This window comes from Chelmon rostratus, chromosome 13, assembly GCF_017976325.1.
Source record: "Chelmon rostratus isolate fCheRos1 chromosome 13, fCheRos1.pri, whole genome shotgun sequence".
Lineage (NCBI taxonomy): Eukaryota > Metazoa > Chordata > Actinopteri > Chaetodontiformes > Chaetodontidae > Chelmon > Chelmon rostratus.
In genome coordinates this window covers 15,564,280-15,585,652 of record NC_055670.1, presented here as the reverse complement: position 1 = coordinate 15,585,652, position 21,373 = coordinate 15,564,280, and the positions used below count along the sequence as shown (strand labels likewise).

Sequence of the window (21,373 nt, the reverse complement as noted above, 5' to 3'; positions counted from 1 at the left end):
AAAGGGCGGGGCGTGGGGATGATGGGGAAAGAGGAGGAGGAGGTGGAGGAGGAGGAGGGACGGGCTGTGAGCACGCAGCGTAGTATCGACTCACGACTGCACAAGTGCGGAAATAACGTGCAATGTGAAGAAACAGGGGGCCCTCTGGAGACCGAGGGAAGCGACCTGCAACAGCGTCGTCACGGGGGGGCGAGCGAAGGCTGGAACAGCAGAGAGATATAGTTTATAGCATTAAACTTTAACCATAAAAACATATTCTTATTTCTTTTTCATTATGTGTGTTTGCACGTGTTATTTACTTGTTTTTATTATAAGAAATAAAGGGAAAAAAAGTTTTATATGCCACCTGCCCACAAACGTCATGCGTTAAAAACGTGCATTCCTGCGCACAAAACGTGACAGAGGCAACGTTTCTGCGTTTGTGCACACGTACGTAAATGAAATCAAAGCTGTTTTTATAAACTCTGGTTTCAAGCTCGTATTTGATTTCACATTTAACAGCTGTCAAAGAATATTTAGGATTTGTCTCAGATGTAGTTTCCTGAATCTGACATCAACACTGGTGACTGCTTGTTTGCTTAGGGAAGAAACGAAATGTGTCGCACAGTGAGACTTTTCTGTGAGATTAACTTGAACTGTTTTTCCCCATCAGGTTAATGGAAGGATGAAGGTAGGAAGGAAGGGGGGAAGGAAACATGGGAACAAGAGTTATCTCAAAGGATCATGTGGCCCTGCACATGCAGTCTCTCAGCCCAGGTAAGACCACAATGCACTGCGATCCAATATGTGGAAACTAGACCACAACATTTCCAGTGTAAATTCCTATTTATTAAACATTCCCAGTGCCCTGACAAGTGTAATAACTTGGGTAAAATCACTGCTATTGTCTCTCAAGTCACTGGCACTGTCAATTTCGGAATATGCAGATTGAAGATGAACAACTGTGTTATTTATTTTCACTGATCCCTTCTGTTTGGGACTACAAGATGTTGAGCAGAGAGCCAGACTTCCACACAAGAAGTCTTCCTTCATCATCTTGTCTCGCTGTCCTCTTGCTCCCTCTAGCGTCGAAAAGCAGTTGGTTGGAAATGCTGCAAAAACTCAGCTCTCAAAAACAAGAAAAAAAAAAAGCAACAAGGGAGGGATTACTTAATACAACCAAAACAATCTGCCAACAGGAGAGGAAATTTTCATTTACCAGGAATTTCAAAACAAGTAAACGTATCTAGTTTCAAAGATCCCACAGTTGCCTCGGCAGCAGTGCAGCCAGGCTAAAAACAAGTCTAGATACAAAGAAATTCTGACTTTGACAAATCAGTTTTGTACTGTTAGCTGTCCTGATTGATAAAGCTGTATAGAGGTTTAATGGCTTTACATTGCGTGAAACTGAGAGTGGAATAGGTGTGTCCAAAATTTCCTGCCCTAAACTGTTCCAGGTTGCTCTGGCATGTAGTTCTTTAGTTTTGTATTTGTATGCAATGAAATTTTAAAGCAGCTTGTACACGTTCACACATGATCCTTCGTCCAGGGAAATGCAAAGACACCTGCACTACCTGCAAACCATAGTTTGATTGTTGCTTTGTGTTGATTCTACACTCTGTTATGGGTTTTAGGAGGATATAAAAATACTACTACTACCACTGCCACTACCACTTCTATTACTACTACTGCTAATAATAATAATAATAGTGATAATTGAACAAATAATAGCAAGTAGTATTTACATGATAAAATGCTGTCTGAATTTTTAAAATTACACTCAAATAAATTTTTATTTATTGAATTCTATATTTATTTATGTAGCCCACTGCCACAAATCACAAATTTGCCTCAAGAGCCTTTACAGTCTGCACAGCATCGGACACCTGAGTGAAAACTGGAGGAGGCTTCAGGAGGAGCAGCAGAGGATGGATGGACACCTCATACGATGGGCAGACATGCAACAGGTGTACGGTCACGTGTCCAGAATAGACCAACATAGTAAAATTACCGTGTGGACAACCATGATGGCAACATTATAAACAGAGTGAACATATGAAGAATGGATCTGAGCAAAGCCTGCACTCATTCTGTGCATTCAGCACTGCTGTCACCGGCAGCGCTGGGTGATGTAACAGGGGAAGAAGTCTATGGACCCTCCTCTCAACCAGATGTTCACAGCACCATGTCCTGGAGAAAAATAGCAATTTAAATATTCTGATAAAAGTTGGGAAACTTCTCAGAAAGAAAAACTCGTGTTGTGTGAGCTCTGGAGCGTTTTTACTTACTGTTTAATATAAGCAAACTAACAGATGTGCAGACTGGCCAATGGGGACCAGATTCTTGGCTTTGGCCCTGATATTCACACAGCCATCCAATCCTTGGCAGACTGCGGGCAGCATCCACTGAAAGTCTGAAAATGTCATGGGATTAGCATTGCTGAAGCTTCTCGGAGTTGTACTGGGTGTTAAGTTGTGCGTTGTCCTCTGGTGAAACAGCGCTCATTTCGCTGACAGAAGTCTGGGGCAGCTGGACTGTGTTAAAAACAGGAGGAAAGCTCTCCACCAAGAGTGACTCGTGAATCACATGGTTTGATTTGATGGCCACAGCTGGCTATTTCAGGCACATTGTGTTGTCTCCGGCTTTTGATATCATATCTACCCTTAGATAGACCTAAAATAGACCTGGAACAAGTTTCCTAGTAGATGATGTCCATAAAGTTGTTACACAGATGCGTGCAATCACCAGTGTGCAAACACAAATAAAGCAAACGCACACACAGGCTGCCCAGCTCTCGCTCTTCCTCACTCCTTTGCTCTCATCCGTCCGCCGTTGTGTCACTCTTGCGTGACAGCTCACCCCGTTGGCATGTGTGTATGTGTGTTTGCTCGGTTGCCGGGCTGCTCGCATTCAGTGTTTATGAAGGGTGAAACCAGCTGAACACCCCTCACCTATGCACACTATTTTAAAACATTGCAGGAAGTCTGGGACTGTATGTCTCACTGTTTACTCACCTTTACGTGGCCTCATATAGATTCATACGTTTTCTGTTTAATGAAAACACAAATTGTCTCTATATCTTCTTATGTTTGGTGGTTAAAAAATGATCCATGAACATTTTCCCATCATGTCATCCACACCGCTTGGCTCCTTAGTGGGCCAGCATTCCACAAGCCAGAGGACCCCCACCCTACTCCAAATACCCCACCACAGGGAGGAGATGAGTGAGGATGACAGGATAGAGTCAACTTTTCTTTACAATTACCTCTCAATAATCATGCAATTTTAATAAAAGAAATTAACAAAAAAAATGTGTATCTTATATCACACTGATGGGGGGAAATTGCTGCTCCATCCAGTCAGGATGAACGGCAGTGACAACATCTCAGTGTGAGAAGGAATGTGAGGAGTGGGCTTTAAAATCAAATGAAAAATGTTCTCTGATCACATAATCTGGATAATTAGCTTTTTCTCATGCAAAATGTGGGAAATTGCTGCTGATATTTTTATATTACAATATTGCACTCTCCCAAAAATAGCTTTGGCTGCTATGTACGGTTGATATTCTCAGGCTCTATGCATGCGCGTGTCTGTGTGGTAACTATTTTCCCAGCCGCGCTGGGATCCGGATGCTAATTTAAGACTGTTTTTTTCTAGGCTACAGGTCAGGTATTGCTTCCGTGTCTGGGGTTGTTTGGCAACCCGTAGGTAGCTCATTTTCTGTCCTGAGCTGGTGATGTGGTCCTCAGCCGGGGAAACTCCAGGATGACTGCTCCAGTCTCATCAGCACATGACACAGTCCGGTCACAGCATGCTCATTTCTGGTCATTTCACATCATCTGGTACGTGAGTGCAGTGGGATGGGAAATCATGTGGAGCAACTGGTTCAGTATCTCAAAGACTCACACCTGAAACCTTTAGAAGTCATTGCTGGAGAGTCAACATGCTAAACCACAGTTAAACCAGGAGAGACAAAAGAATAAAATCTGATAATTTTTTATTACACAGATGATTTGTGACATTAGTCGACTCAGAAGTATTTGGTGCTATCGGACTCTACAGGGGAGAATTTTTGTAATTGAGGAGTCTGCTCTGAGCAGCAGCTAGACTAAATCCCTGTGGAGTCCAGGCACTGGTGGTGGTGGTGGTGGCAGCTAATGACTCATGAGGATGATGAATTGATGAAGCTGATGAATCTCCATAACCGCAGTATGAAAAAAAAACTGGCAGAGAGAGAATTTAAAAAGACAGCAGCAAGATGAAAGGCTAACAATGAAGGCGTGTCGCTGTGCTATTGGATGGCTGCGACCAGCTGACGACAGCAGCCGATGAGAGCAGCTGATATCTCAATTGACAACCCCAGACAATGACAGCAAGGAAGGTATGAGTGAGCCTGCGTGTTGAGTGAAAGCAGGATGGTAAGAGAACTGAACTTTGTGAGCTTCATGACTCATTTTTGCAAATGTCAGCATTATAATATGATCTGTTTAAGGATCTTTGGCACTTGAACAAGCAAAGTCATGGTCCTGGAGGGGGGCCTGGCAAGTCTTGGGTTCTTGGAACCTAAAAGGACAGAAATGATGATGATCAGTTACACATGAACGATTGTTTTGGGACAGCAGCTGAGGAGTATTTTATCATGGCTGTGAACTCATAGCAACCATAATCACAATGATGATAATAAGCAAAGAATTTTGAAAGTGGTTTCACAGTAACAGTTGTCACAGGCAGAACCGGCCTGTGGTGGGAAAGGGAAGTGCAGTGGGTGCGGTGGGTGTCAGCACCTGTTCAGTTTCCTTTGAAGATGAAAGAGAACTGAACAGGTCTGAGAAGTTCATTCAAATGAAGCTCTTCAGGCTCCGCCCTCACTGTCAAAGAATGAGTTTAAGAAATGTAAAATTTTATAGTGGAAATTGGAAATTCATATTCCATTTTTGACGAGGCCCACATGACGCGAATCAGGGCCCTGAATAGGAAAAGTGTCAGGTACTTCGTCAAGTTCTCCTGTTATGGTTGAAATTAATGCTTAATGCGGCAAATTCTACCACATTTCGCCTCAAAGCAGAAATGCAGTTCATGTTGGCGAAGTTAAATATTTGCGAGGCGGCTTTTAGTCAAAAATTCTTTTAATAACACTTTGCAGTTGTGTTCAGACACCAGTGTGAGTTAAATCTAATTTTCATTTGATATTTGGTGTCAGAGTTTGATTGTCAGCAGTTGCATTTAAGCAACGTCATTGCTGTTTGTTTTATTGGCGCTGGGCTCCGTCTTCAGTCCCATGATGCTTTGGGAAAGTGGCTGGATAACAGAGTTCAAACGGGAAAGCCGAAAATAGAGCTGACACCACCAGCAGCTGACACACACTGCTCTGTGAAGCACAAATAAGCACAGGACCACACACACACACACACACCTCTCCACCGCTGGCACCCACTTCCCGAGCTCTACACCCACATATACACACGCGTACACACACACGGACACTGATACACATGTGCTCCTGTTGCCTCTTTTAATTTATTTTTGCATATTCAGGGTAAACACAGATGATGTGTTGAAGTTACTGCAAAACATTTTCAGCTCCCACTGATGAGTCCTCGCAACAGTTTGCAGCACCTGGTGCGATCTTGCATCATTTCACGCCCCCACCCACGTCTTATCATTAACTTCATATGCAGTTGTATTGCGTCTCTTTCTGAATTCCCTTTTTGCATTTAGTCTGAACAAACCTGACAAAAGCTTGTGTGGCTGAGTGTAGAAGTGTGTAGGAAGGTGTGTGTGTGTGTGTGTGTGTGTGTGTGTGTGCTAGTCAGAGAGACAAACATCTCCTAAACTGTGTGACTTGCTTTGTCAGCCAATGTAGCTAAACATTTTGATATAATATGTGATGGTTCATCATTCAAAGCTCCTTGACTGGAACGCTGGAATTTCCCATTACATTTGAATGCTTCAGCAGTCATTCTCAGATCAAGCAGTCAAATCACTTTTAACATCTTTACACTTGGAAGGACAGCACATTCTGCTGAATGCATTGATGTGATGTGAGAGGCCACCCCCTCATGGACCTGTTGTTTGTGAGACCGAAGGAGACAGAAGTATGAAAACACTGAATTGAAACCTCTGATCCAACCAAACCGGTGATAGCACTTCTCAGAAGTGTGTGAGTGATAGTTTTGCTCCACCTGTTAGGGTGGGACAACGCACTCTGCTATAACTCTTATTGGTCCGTAGAGTTTTGTGACATCATGCAATACCAAGCATAGCTCCACCCAGCTCTAACCAGACCTGGGGCTCAATTAATAAGAGTTAATTGACAACACCTGAGTGGATGTGCAGGACTTTTTAAATGTAGAACTTGATTAGGGTGTTAGGATTAGGCATCTGTGGACTGGCTTTAAGCTGCAGGGTGTCTGCATGTCTGACGTGAGTGATGTCCATCTGTTATAGACCAACAGCATTGAAATCCCCCCCCACGCAGACACACTCACAGAGACACACATACAGCTTGTACTATACTGCTTAGGATCTTGTACATGTCATTTATTTCCTGCAGCCTTACCTTAACTGTACCGCCTGCTTAACTCAAACCCTTTGTCTAACCTTAAGTCTGCCTCATCCAGTCAGGATGAACGGCAGTGTTATCATCTGAGTGAGAGAAGGGATGTGAGGAGTGGGCTTTAAAATCAAATGAATATATGTTCTCTGTCATATTTCAATATTAACATGGAATCAAATACATAATGTGAAAGTGTTGCATGTGGTGATGAACCATCTGAGAATTGTCCCCCAACTCAGAAACTCTGTTGAGCTTTTTAGCCTAATTTTTTTTTCATTTTCTTTGTTTTGGTGTTAAGGCCCACACGTTTCCTATTAGGGTTGAGCTCTGCTGCTGGAAGCGGGGTTGTTTCACCAAACAAGTCCCAATTAACCCACTGTATGCTAGCTGCCCAGCACCAAGCACAGAGATTAAATAAGCAACTAATTGAGGCATGTCCAAACTATTCCATCAAGGGCCATGTGGCTGCAGGTTTTTATTCCAACCAGTGAAGAGGTCACCTAATTATCAGCTGAAGACTGTGATCAGCTGATTAAATGAGTCCAGCCTGGTGTGCTCCTCCTTGGTTGAAATGCAGCCACACAGCCCTTTATGGAATAGTTTGGACCTGCCTGAACTAATGCAATATGCAAATACTGAATTAAGTCAAAAATGTAGCAAAATAAGTAAGTTAAAAGACCAAAATAGCATAGAATAAACAAAATATTAGACTAAATACAGTGCTGATGTTGCTGCATGTTGCTGAATGTGTAATCAGCCAGTTGCAACATGCTAACCATACCAACTTAATGAGGTGACAATATTCCTTTGATTCAGCTTTAACCTGGTTGTAATTCAAACTTTACCAACCAAAAAACCCCAAAAAACGTCTAACTCTGTGGGGACTGAATTGTGAATTTTGATGGATATGCATATAAACTGCTAATCCACAGTATCGTTAAACGGTGCTTTTAACCAAATGGCGCATGGCTGATATGATATGTGTGAGTCCAGGGGAGAGCGTGAGTGACCTTCCTGGCGGCAGCTCTATCAGTCAAACCGCCCTGCTTCTTATGTAACCAAGGGTAAACACATAACTCTGCTGTAACCCTATAGCTACTGACAGGCTCGTAACTCAAACATTATATAAGATTAATGCTATTGTGCAGCATCAGGACGCTGTTGAAACAATCAGTTTTATGTGACTGAAGGGATTAAATTAATATAGTTCAGGGTTTGAAAAATGCCACTCAAGGGCAAGACTGTATGAACACTCGCCAGCCATCATTAGGGACAATTTAAAACGAGCCAGTGCAACAGCTCTGCCATAAATTCTGCCTTTAAAAAGGTATTAATGTTCAGCTGTGACTGACACCATTGGAGATGTGTTAATTAGCTATGTTTATTCTTAAGGTTATCGTTTGTAGTGGTGTTTAACTGGACTGTTATACTGAGAGGTGTTCCTAATATTTTGTCCACCCCATTTACATACATAGGAGGGGCACAGTATTGGAAAGCTTTTCTACATAATTCACTCTAGCAGAAGTCGTGAAAGTAGAATTTATAGCAGTGCTGTTGCATGGGCTCACATTAGACTGTGTATTTAATGAAGTAGCCGGTGAGTTTACATGTCAACACAAAGACGTGCGTGCTTTTATGATCCCGTTCCTTTTGCACCATCAAACATGCACACGCTGAATCGCAGTAAGCATGCCTCGGCTATTTCAAACATGTGAAGCTATTTAAGACTGACTTAGAATGGGATGTGATCTATTTTGGGCTTCTGACATATAGACTGTAACCGAGCGGCTACTTGTCAGTATACACATAGAGTTTATGAAACAAGCCGACCATTTCTCTATGGCAACAACTGCAGAGACTGACCGACTCACTTACTCACACACTCAATCACACATCCATCCAAGAAGGCACACACACACACACACACACACACACACACACACACACACCCTTTCCAGCAGTTGAAACCAGACCCTTCGACAGCTGAATCGAGGGCTGGCAAATGGCACGATGTGGGGAGAGGAGTGAGAAGAGAAGAGGGGCTGGAGAGGGGGGAGGAGATGTAGAGAAAATGCCTGGAGAATAATGGACATATTAAGATACTGCAACAAAACTGATTCACAAAAATGCCATCTGAATATTAAAACTTTTCCTGAAAACTAAGAGGGGTCAGATCACGGCTCATTTGAACCAAACGTTGTTGATGCAGCTGAATTCAAAATGAATTTGTCAAGTCAGAACAGGTTAACTTCACATGCTACTGATTTCAGTTGCAGAATAGATTCAAAACAAAAAGTGCACTCTGACTAAAGCGGCCGTATGATGATTAGATCAGAAGTCTAATCTCTGCTAATGTTTGATGGCCATCTCCGATTTAAAATGGTGCCAAAGTGATCAATTTAAGGAAAATGTGGTTGCAGTACAGCGGAGGGGTGGAGTAGGTGGTAGTGGGAGTACAGACAGCGTGAATGGAGGCAGAGGGAGGACGGAGAGGAGGGGTTGGGGTAGGAGTGGGTGTGGTAAATCTACAAATAGCTGCGCTCAGTGTCTGACATTTCTTCACTTCGCATCTCCCCCAGTTGCCCAGTGGGACAGTTGGGTCTCAGCACCTCAAGCGGCTCCATCAGAACCACGAAACAACCAAACAGTCAACCAGCCATGAGCAAGTCCTACTCCTCCTCCGCCCAGTCGGCCTCCTCGTACCGCCGCACCTTCGGCTCTGGTGTCGGCTCATCCCCGATGTCCTCCCTCTACTCCTCTCTTGGAGGCGGCCGCAGCTCCTCTTCAAGCCACATGTCCTCCAGAGTCTATGAGGTCAAGAGCAGCGGCATGCCCTCCTTTTCCAGCCACCGGGTGTCCTCTGGTGCTGGGGGACTAGGGTTTGGCTCCTCTACAGCCATGCGCACCTATTCCGGAGAGAAACTCGACTTCAATTTGGCCGACGCCATGAACCAGGACTTCCTCAACACAAGGACCAACGAGAAGGCCGAGCTCCAGCACCTCAACGACCGCTTCGCCAGCTACATCGAGAAGGTGCGTTTCCTGGAGCAGCAGAACGCAGCACTGACGGTGGAGATTGAGAAGCTGAGGGGCCGCGAGGGGCCCGGGCGCGTGGCTGAGATGTATGAGGAGGAAATGAGGGAGCTGAGGAGGCAAATAGAGGGAATCTCCAACCAGCGCGCCCGCGTCGAGGTGGAGAGAGACAATCTGGCTGATGACCTGCAGAAACTCAAGCTCAGGTAGGCTGGAGGAGGATGAATGATCTGTCAAGTGGATGAATGATGAAGACAGGTGGCATGAAGAACACATGTTTTAACAGACTTTGGCCCAGAGGCCGATGTTAACTGTTCCAGAAAGATAAACAACAACTGAATAGCATACTGAATGTTTTTTTTTCTGTTGTTGATCATCTAACGTCCCCTCAGATTTTTCTCGCAACCCCTCTGAGGGGTCTCGACCCCCAGGTTGGCAACAGGTTGGCAATGGTGACACATTGCTGGATCTCAAAGGAAGAGAGCAAATGGGGAAGCAGAATAGGGAAAGCAGGAGAAGAAAGTGGTTGTTTTCCTCATTAATACAGTAAAGGAAGTAAAAGCCCAGGACGTGGCACGCACTTATTACCAGAGGGTCTCTCTTCTCTGGTGGAGCAAAGGGAGACAAAAACGTAACAAAAAGGAGAGATTTGAGAACAGCCACACTTCAATGAGTGATGCGGTTCAGCAGCTTCTTACAAAGGTGTCTTATAATTTAGTCACAAGAGACATAACAGAGGACAATGAAGAGAGAGAGAGAGAGAGAGAGAGACAGACAGACAGACAGACAGAAAGCGAGGCAAAGAGCGAGACAGAGAGACAAAAAGACAGAGAGAGACAGACAGACAGAGAGAGAGACAGACACACAGACAGACAGACAGAGAGAAAGAGAGAGAGACACAGAGAGAAAAAGACAAACAGACAGAGAGAGAGACAGACAGACAGAAAGCGAGGCAAAGAGTGAGACAGAGATACAAAAAGACAGACAGAGAGAGAGACAGACAGACAGACAGACAGAGAGAAAGAGAAAAAGAGAAAGACACACAGAGAAAGAGACAAACAGACTGAGAGACAGACAGAGAGAGAGAGAGACATACACACAGACAGACAGACAGAGAAAGAGAGAGAGACACAGAGAAAAAGACAGACAGACAGAGAGAGAGAGAGAGAGACAGACACACAGACACACAGACAGACAGAGAAAGAGAGAGACACAGAGAAAAAGACAGACAGACAGAGAGAGAGAGAGACAGACACACAGACAGACAGACAGAGAAAGAGAGAGAGACACAGAGAGAAAAAGACAGACAGACAGAGAGAGAGAGACAGACAGACAGACAGAGAGACAGACAGACAGACAGAGAGACAGACAGACAGAGAGAGAGAGAGAGAGAGAGAGAGAAAGACAGACAGACAGAGAGAGAGAGAGACAGACAGACAGAGAGACAGACAGACAGACAGACAGACAGAGAGACAGACAGAGAGAGAGAGAGAGAGAGAGAAAAAGACAGACAGACAGAGAGAGACAGAGACAGACACTCAGACAGACAGACACACAGACAGACAGACTTGCAGGCTCACAGGAATAAAGTTTCAGCCAGACAGAAAGAGAAGTAGACAGATGGAAATTAATGAACACACACACACACACACACACGCACACGCACACACACGCGCACACACACACAACCTGTCATGTTTGTGAATTTATAGTGCGAGTAAGACTAAGAAAGACACCCTCCAAATACACACAGCTTGTGTGTGTGTGCCTGTGTGTGTGAGTGTGAGAGAGAGAGAGAGAGAGAGAGAGAGAGAGCTGTGATGTGACTGAATCTCTGATTAGTCTATTTGTAGCCACTAGGTCAGTTCTTTGAATTTAGAATTTCTGTCACACCAACAGCAAGCGACATCACTTAATTTTAAGTATACTTAGAAGCACACACACGCACGTGCACACAGGCTGACACGCACACACAGACACACACACGCATCCCCTCCTCACTTTCTTTCCATCAGCCCTTTTTTAAATTGTTGCCTGCAGCAGTGAGTGAAGCTTGCCAAAGCACCTGCTGCTCCCACTGAGATCAAAATACACACAGAGACCGCCTGCCTGCCAGCAGTTACAATGCCTGCATGCAGACACACACACATACAACAGACCTATAGACTGTTTGCAGAATTTACAGATAGCATCTGCAGCTGTTTGCTTTAAAAACGAATCAATCGTACAAAGTCGTTTTTTTTTTTCCTCAAGGCGCTTTGCTGTAACTGCAAAAAGCGGAAATTGAAAAATAAAACGTGTTTGCCGCATACACAGAACAGCAGCAGGAGCAAGGTACTGCAGGGACGGACTGCAGGACATGAAAACATGTTCTGCAGAGGTCCTGTGGAGCAGATTAGGCATGTAAAGTCCACGAGTGCTAAGTGCCATCCAGCTGTGCCACATAGAATGAACAAAGGAATACGATGTACCACACAGGAGGTGAAATTGATTACCAAGTCGCCTGACTCACACCGGTGTCGCTCGAACCTGCAAAGCTGTTCAAATTCACATGAAACAAACCAGCCAATGCCTTCAGACGCTGTTGCGAGGGCACACACAGTTCCTTTCACACATTACATGCGTGCATTTTTGCTATGTTTGCCATGTGCCATTTAAAAGGCTAATTCTGGAAACAGCACCAGCCAAGGGCAGACCTCTGTTCCTTTCTTACCGCTACCCTTCTGACTCTGACAGTGTGACAGCAGCTGCACCACAGCTTTAGGACTCAAAGAGCAAGTGCGTGTGTGTGTGTGTGTGTGCATGCATGTGTGTGGATATGGATACAGATATAAGTTAGACTATGATGTGTCATTGTCTAGTCAGTTCTATTCCTGTCAATTTACTGGCTGCCAAAAAGAACAGGGAGCAGAAGGCTGGAGGAATGAGAGGTGGTAACTAGTTTATCTGTCGAGTAATTGGTCTCTGGGGAAGACGCCACGCTCTCAGACACGGTTGTTGTGTTTGTACCCACTTATGTTTCGACTTTCCTCTTTCTTTTTACCTATTTTCTCCCTGCTTGTTGCTCTCTCCAGACTGCAGGAAGAGATTCACCAGAAGGAAGAGGCTGAGAACAACCTTTCTGCCTTCAGAGCCGTACGTTTCCTATTTCCATAAAATCACACCTTTATATCTCAATCCTCAGTCGTTTTGTCCACAAAGCCTAAAGTAAAAAGCGAAACACTCCACCCTCGCTCAATTATCCCTCTTGTCTCTCTCATCAGCCATTTTCTCGCTCTCGATTTCCTGCTTTCCCTGCACCTTTTTATCTTTCCTGTTGGTTGTCGCTATAATTTTTTGTGTGTCTGTATTCGCACCCAGGATGTAGACAATGCCACTCTGGCCAGGCTGGACCTGGAGAGGCGCATTGAGAGTCTGCAAGAAGAGATTGCCTTCCTCAAGAAGATCCATGAAGAGGTGTGTTGATCTGTCTTTAAATTCTCTGTCTGCCTGCAAACAGGCCACCCCCCCTCGTCTATGCAGTGTGCACACTTCAACTGTGTGAAGTTATACTGTAATATTAGATATATCCGAGCCTCTATAGGCATGCAGCTCTCCTAGGGATCAAATATTTCACACTTAAACACACCCGCTGCTGTTACAGCATATTTATTATGCGCGGTTACACACCCTCTCTCTTCCTGTACAAAAGTGTAGCAATTTGGGAGATTAAACCTTATGCAAAGCAAATGCAATAAGTGCAACTGGCACACTTGTGCACATTCACGCACTGACATCAAAGGACGGACTGAGCGACACACTCAGACACACGTCAGCACAGTTGAGGTCCCTTCCTGTCATTTTGTCTTCTCTGCATCAACTTTGACCCATCAGAAATGCTGAACTGCTGATTGGTTGAAGAGGGCATGTCAGCTGCTGTGTGTGTGTGTGTGTGTGAGGCAGAGAGAGGCAAAAAGCATGTGTGCATGAGAACAGATGCAATGCTATTTATAGCTTTTGGTTGGGCCAGAAGACAGCTGAGTGGACCGAAGCTTACTCATTTGAAACTTCTAGTTTAACAATGTTAAACCAGCCTTGTGCTATTCCTGATGTCTAATATTTTAATAGCATTGCTTCAGTGCACCACTGGGCAAATTCTTCTATATTAAATGTCATTGATGTAGGATGCCCTGCCCTGATTTCCATTGATTTATCTTTGAACCTTCCCTTTCATGAGCGGCTCAGATGTCAACTTTGATCTCCGCGTCTTTATCTGTTTCCCACAAAGTGTCTTAATGTTTGTTTGTTATCTGTTATTCTCCTGTCACCTTGCAGGAGATCCGCGAGCTGCAGAGCCAGATGCAGGACACTCAGGTGCAGATCCAGATGGACATGTCTAAACCCGACCTGACTGCTGCTCTGAGGGACATCCGCGTGCAGTACGAGGGCATCGCCGCCAAGAACATCGCAGAGGCTGAGGACTGGTACAAGTCTAAGGCAAGATGGGGCCACACACATACACACACACACACACACACACAGAGACAAAGAGATAGTCCAATCTAGTTGTTGCACTGCTAAAACCTCATCCCCTCTCCCCTCAGGTGTCTGATCTGAACCAGGCTGTGAATAAGAACAACGATGCACTGCGTCAGGCCAAGCAGGAGAGCATGGAGTACAGGCACCAGATCCAGTCCTACACCTGTGAGATCGACTCACTCAAGGGCACCGTGAGTTTTTTCTTTGTTTCCTCTTTGTGGTTTGTACATAGATGTCTCTTCTTTTCTTTTCCTTCTGAAGTGTACTCTGTCTGTCGCTCTCTGTTTTCAACCCTCTGTTCCACTTCATGTCCCTGTTCCCCTGTAGAACGAGTCTCTGCTGCGCCAGATGAGAGACATGGAGGACCGCATGTCCCGCGAGGCCTCTGGCTTCCAGGATACTATTGCACGGCTGGAGGAAGACATTGCTAAGATGAAGGTAATTGTCTTTAATACGCAAATGAGTCTCCTTTGTTTGGGCTTTCTTCACACAATCTTTGGTCGCTTTGTCAGAGTTTTTCCAGCTGATTTCGTTTGGTGGTGGGTTTGATTTGCGATGACACTTTTTATGTATAAATCTAAAGGACGATATGGCTCGTCACCTGAGGGAGTACCAGGACCTCCTCAACGTGAAGATGGCCCTCGACATTGAAATCGCCACCTACCGCAAGCTGCTGGAGGGAGAGGAGAGCAGGTGTGTGTGCTGTTCACATTCGGTTATGGGTAAAGTTAGACAGCTTTAGATTTAAGTAGTATTTCCCAGAACCACTTTTAACTGAACAGTTTTGTCACTGAGGTGTGTTATTTGTAATTCACTATTTCTCTGTTATTACCAGCTTGCGGTGCTGAATTATGTGTTCACCCTTTTTTCAGGATCACCACCACTGCCCCCATCCAGTCTGCTTTCTCCTCTATTGGATTCAGAGGTTGGAGGAACACTACACATTCTTCTCCACGCACATAAATACCCACAAAATCCATTTTACATTCCAGATGAGTCAGTGAGGGGATAAAAAAAGACTATTTATAGCTTGTGACTGTATATGGTAGGCGCTATTCTGAGGGCATGCAAGCAGTAACACATCATGACCACTGTGTGGCAATATATGACACGTCAAAAAACCTCCGTGGCTCTTTGATTCACAGGGGCAATCATCAGCAAGCCACACATCAATAATCACACATCTTAGCCCATTCGCTTGATGTATTAACAGCCCAAACGTGCGATTAATCTCTGCCAATAGCTCCGCTGGCTCCTCTCTGCGGCTGCTGAAATGAAAACAATGAGCAGTAATTAAAGATGATGCATTATGTCCAGCCGTGATTCATTAGTGCCATTGGTTTTGATGATGAGTCTGGATATTACACCTTTAAGTGGCGGTACCTCCACAGACCGTCTCCTGGATGTGTGAGCCGTGCGGTCATATTGTTGGAAGCCAATTAGCGCTCTCAGGGCGATGCTAGATTAGGATCAGTGTCTCAAACTCAACCCACTTGATAGCAAGCTGTGTGAGTTTATGGGACAGTGTAAGAGCTGCATGGATGTGTCCTTACAGAGACCAGTCCTGAGTCCCAGCATCAGCGCTCCTCAGAGGTTCACTCCAAGAAGACTGTTCTCATCAAGACCATCGAGACCCGCGATGGAGAGGTTTGACCCCCCCCCCCACACACACACCTACACACACACTCACAGACATTTATATATATATTTTTTCATGACATACATAACACTTTTCAGCCCCAACAAATGTGTTGCACCTTTTTATTTCAGCTGGTAAGAGAAAACATTGATAATTCCCCAACTGAATCATGTTGATTTGTTATATTCTCATCCAGATGAGGTATTCTATGAGCCAGGGCGCTGCTGCCCAGTCTGTAAGTCTGGGTTTAATATCCCACCTGCCTTTTATCATCCGTTCACTACGGGCTGAAGCAAACTACCAGATTTAGAGAAGAAAATTCCTCTTATAGGTCTGACAAGTTCTCCACCTGTTTTTTCTCAGCTGCATTTCTGCTCTCTGACTGATCCGTGAAATCTCGTAGTTTGCGTCGACCCTTTGTAGCCACTTATACACCACTTGAAAAAGTAGCTTCACCGTCAGTGGCTTCGGCCCCCCTCCCCTGCACTGCGCTTCACTCCGAACAATACCTACTTCACTGCTGGGAAATACTATTATCTGCAGCACTCTGCACTCACTAACACAGATGTTTTTTCTTCCTTCATAATAATTTACCATACTTCTCCTCCTCAGGTTGTCAGCGAGTCCACACAGCACCAGCAAGACATCATGTAAACCAGAAGAGGCAACCTTAGAAACACTATATAATAAATAAATAAAAAAAAAAATACAAAAATCTTCATATTCCTACCACTGCTATGACAATTTATAAGCCGAGCCTATTTTTAGACACAGAATGTTGACCATTTCAGCTGATTTAAAAGGAAACACAGAACAATACAGCCAGTACATCTTTACCCAATGTGCTGTGAACATCATAACCGGACAGATGCAGTATGGAGGCACAGTGCACTGACTTTAGCCTGGTTTTTAAAAAAGGTCATTCCAGGAATTATACTTACGTTACTTTCCTTCTTCAAAAAACACCTGAATATCTTGTCTGGAAAAAATAATTCAAAGGCAAGAACAACAAGGCTTTGTGCAGCTGTACGGGCCCAGTATCGACAGGGGAAGTCTGCAAGGTGCAAGACAGACAAATGGGTTGAAGCTCCAGCCTCACAAGTAATATTGTAGCGATAAATTTTGGCTGCACATATTCCAAGTCTGTCTGTGAAAATGTACACATATATGACTTGTTTGTGTAACTGATTTAAGGAAAGTGAGACGTTGGTCTTTGGTTTGAGAAACACAAACATCTAGTGAAAAAGGAACTCAGTCATGTTTGAAGTTCGAGCTCAGTAGCATGTGCTGGGTGCTTGATTGTAAGAGTATGGGTCACCCTGTTATGCTGCTTCACTGTGCCAAGAATCTCAAATAAAGACATTTGTTATCACCGTTTGCCACCTCAGAGTCAGCCCGTTTCTTAAGGTTTTGCAATAAAGAAAACATCCTTTGTTGTTTGTGTACGTAACACGTGTATTGTGCAAGACCGTCTCCCTTTTAAATTCCAGTCATTACCATTCCTCAGATGGCGTCCATACCTTTGCGTTGGTTTCTACCCACTGCATTCATCATCTGATGTGGGCTGTGTTAGCTTTCTAAAATGATACCAGCTTTCCCAGCCAAGCGTGGCCGTCCTCTGTTCACGTTTAATTCACTCTTATAAAGAAAGCAGGAGCTGCCGCCCTTTTGAAATTATCGCTAACAGCACTGGCCTTGGTGGAGGGAAAAGTGAACAATGGCTGGTTAATGAGCTGGCTTCGGTCATGCTTTGTTTCCATCAGAGAGCAGATTAGCACAGCAACAAGAGTTCTATACTCTGCGCAGTTTGTGTCTGAAGTCACTGGACTGAAAATGTCAGCAGAGATAAAAAACGTGGGGGCGGAGGAGGAGAGAGAAAAGAAAGATACAGTGAAAGCAGACAATAAATGAGCATGGAAGAAAGAGAGCAAGACCGTGCGGGAGGTAGCAGGAGAAAAAAAAGGGGCACACATGCAATGAAAAGGACATTTAGAGACAAAGATTCAAAGAGAGATTATTAGGCAGAATAAAGAAAGAAGCATTAAGTCATTTCACTGCTTTTCCAGGAATTAGTGAATCAATGTTGATCAGAACTTTTCCGTCTCCATCAGCATTTCTTCGCTACTTCAACCAACGGCAACCACTTCTCAGTCATTACAGGTCAATAAACAGGGCACCATGTTCCTCTGTTCCATTTCCTTCAAATGAAGTCGGCTGAACTCTGTGACCTCTCCTCTGTCAGCTGCTGAAACTACATGTTGACGGCATTCAGGCGAAAAAAGGATTTTAATTGTGACATGAGGCTCCTTTTTTGTGCTGCTTAAAGGTTGTTATTTTGTTGTCTTGTGTTATCCCTGATTAGATTTGAATTTGACACGCAGTGTACAATTATACTATTTGCTAGTTACATAACTGCTGCACTGCAGTTTGTTGTTAAGCCGCAATGCAAATGTAGCCTGAAACCTCCTGTCAGACCACATCAGTGCAATTGTGAAGTAATAGTGGAAGAGAAACATCACAACGATGAACTCAACCAGCCGACCAGATGCTTTGTTTTTCCATGTTACGTTTGTAACTCCTTACTGGCTCTTTATCATGACTGACACCTGCAGAGCAGTAGGAAGTATTACAGAAAAACCATACACTTAGTTTAAAAATCTAATGAGAAGATATCCACCACACTCCAAATACAACTTATTTTGTTCTCTGAGCTGTGTCTGTTATGTAAAATGTGTGTGTGTGTGTGTGTGTGTGTGTTGGTATTTGTACTGAAAACAAACTGACTGCACAAACATCCATGTAGGAACAACAAGTAGAGACAACAGGACAATTAGATTGTAGACTCACAATGTTTATCATATTTTAGGTCCATATAAATTCATGCTCAATAATAATAATAATAATAATAATAATAATAATAATAATAATAATAATAATAATAATAATAATAATAATAATAATAATAACCAGGCAGTTTGCACAGGAAATAAACTGGGTGGCAGGAGAATGCACTGAATTGAATTGCTGATGTCCATCACATGTTGAAACATCAGGATAATAATGATAGAAGTGCATCCACCACCCAGCCAAATCAAACCAGCTGGACATACAGCGGTGACACTTTGTAAAACAGGTCTACTCCTTTAGAAAATAATCACCTGGATAAATTACATAAGCGATCATGGCGTGAACATAAACAAAAAAACAAAACATATTGTACATTTAAAAATTATTTACAGTTCAATATCTACAATATAAGTGTTTCCCCAACATATATTCAGCAGTGATGGGCAATGACAGAAAATCATAGAAACTAAATTTTAAAAAGCTACTAAAAAGAACTGACAATTTAATAATGATAATTCATTTTGTCCCAGAATTACATCAGCTAATGCTTTAAATCTTCATTTAATTAGCTTTTGTCTTTCCAAAATGTTGTTGCAAGTGCACTACAGGAAAACCACAAAAGAAGACCAAAACAGGACTGAAGTGTGAGCAAAACCCCAAATTACACTTGAACAGCCACTACTGTAACACTGATACAGCAGAAGAGAAGGTGACTTAGCACGAAGCATGTCAAGAGGAGGAAATGGTTCAAATGCCTTTTCAAAGCCCTTTACCTGGACAGTGTAAACAGAGAAAGGAGGAGAAGAGAAGAGAAGAGAAGAGAAGAGAAGAGAAGAAGAGAGAACTTGTGGTTCTGCGTCCTTCCACAATTTCTACTTCATTCGTTCGATGTGAATTGTGTGTTGTGCACCCTGGGACCAACAAACTAAACTGGAAATCTGAGTTTCACATGACAACAGTGACACACTGAAACACTGACACATTGGAAACAGTTACACAAGGATTCTCATGCAGTAATGGGCTAAGGTGAAAATGATTGGTCCTCCAGCGGCGAGCGCATCCCATCCCATCAGGTGTTTAATATTCAAAGGCAGTACTGAGGAACATTTTTGTTTGACTTAACCTTGCTTTTTAACCTTGTTTTGCTGTTGAATTTCTGTACATTTTTTCCCCACTTTTGTATATTTTGGTCTTTAATATGTACAGTAATATTTAGTCTCAACAGGAAGTGTAAAATTTGTAATGCTGTTATTTAAGGTGGGAAACTGCAGTGTCTCACTTGCAAAAAGGTTCAAAGAAAACAAAAATAGTTCCCTTGTACTGAAAATACTTCCTGTAAAAATCGAACTCCTTCACCTCTCTGGATGTTCAGTACACTAATATCAATAATCGGAGCGCATTTGAATTTAAAAGCAAATCACACGCAAATGCATGTACACACAGACATATGCACACATTAAACAGTAAGTCTAGAGAAAAAAGGTCCAGTAGTAAACATTAGAGGGCGCCATTTGCAAATTCATCCTTCCACTGTGTCTCATCAATTACAGGAGATGATCTTCATTTTAAACCTCCTCCATTTTTTTCACTTCATCCAAACTAAAATATTCACATTTTTAACTGGACCAGTATATTGACAAAAAAGAGGGGAAAATCCTGTATGTTGGACATACATTAAAATGAATCCCCCTCTCCTTAGCCAATATTTGGTACAATCCACCACTTGCCACAGGGCTCATGTGTCCACTCACACACACAAACACACTATATTTAACATTTTCACTGTCATGTATTGTCCACTTCAAACTCAAATTCCTGGATGACCAGTATCAGACAGCAGTGTCTTGTCTTTGTGTCTTAACAGCATATTTAGACAGCTGACAAATTCTGCAAAGGTAGACTGTTTTGGGGATAAGAAGAGGAAACATGAGAGCACATTACAGACAGCAGCTTACAAAAAATGTTTAAGAAGAGGAGGGGAGCTACGGACGCATCTGCTGCTCAGGTCTCCGGTTAAAACAGTTAGCGATCGAGGGCAAAAGGAAAGCGAATGAGATGAAAGCACATTCCCCTTGGAAAATGGCAACAATGTGGGCAATGACACGTGGAGTGTTCCTGGGTGAAATAACAGAAAAACTGTTCTCAGTGTGAACCGCTTGATCCAACGCGCACCTAAAACCAGTCCCTGTTCTGCATTTTGAAGCGCCAGGAAGCTTGTGCTGCCATGTCTGGATTCACAGGCTGTCAGTGAAGATAACAGCTTGACTTCGTGAACACCTCCCTTCAAACAGCGACCTTTCAATGGAGGAAGTGATGAAGAAGAGCTGCCTTTCTGTTTCAGTGCTAGCTGTGTTTTTCTGTTGCTGCGTTTCTTTAATTTTCCTTTGAGCTTTCTTGCTGGAATCCTTGAAGCAAATTGTTTCCTCCTTTAATTGCCCTCGAGATACAGTGCAGATACTGCTGACGGTTTATTGAAGGTAGAGCTACCTCGACTCCATGAAAGCCATGTGATGCATTTTTGTTTGAAATGGTGCAGCCCTCCTGTAGAGAAATCAGTGATTGTTTCTACACTGCAATCCCACTGGAAATGACTTCTTATGGCTTGAGGCAGCTCAAAGAAAAAAACTTAGATATTTCAATTAACTCCCCATCAGACAGGTCCACTTTTTCCAGTGTGCTCCAGCGGACAGTAGCTGAGGAGGTTTTACAGTATGTGATGACTCATGAGGCTCTGCTCTTGGGTTTTGACATTCATAAAGAACAGAACAGCCAAATAAATACAACCTCTAACAGGTCTGACA

At 43.5% G+C, this 21,373-nt stretch overlaps 1 protein-coding gene across 1 annotated transcript; it reads left to right on the top strand.

The window, feature by feature from the left end:
- The first annotated feature begins 9,101 nt into the window (after positions 1-9,101).
- desma (desmin a) lies at positions 9,102-16,487 on the top strand. The gene is made up of 10 exons (XM_041951544.1): positions 9,102-9,774; positions 12,643-12,703; positions 12,929-13,024; positions 13,883-14,044; positions 14,152-14,277; positions 14,414-14,524; positions 14,670-14,779; positions 14,959-15,011; positions 15,642-15,733; positions 16,338-16,487. The coding sequence occupies exons 1-10, from the start codon at positions 9,194-9,196 to the stop codon at positions 16,377-16,379; spliced, it is 1,434 nt and encodes a 477-aa protein (XP_041807478.1). The 5' UTR covers positions 9,102-9,193; the 3' UTR covers positions 16,380-16,487.
- The last annotated feature ends 4,886 nt before the right edge of the window (positions 16,488-21,373 follow it).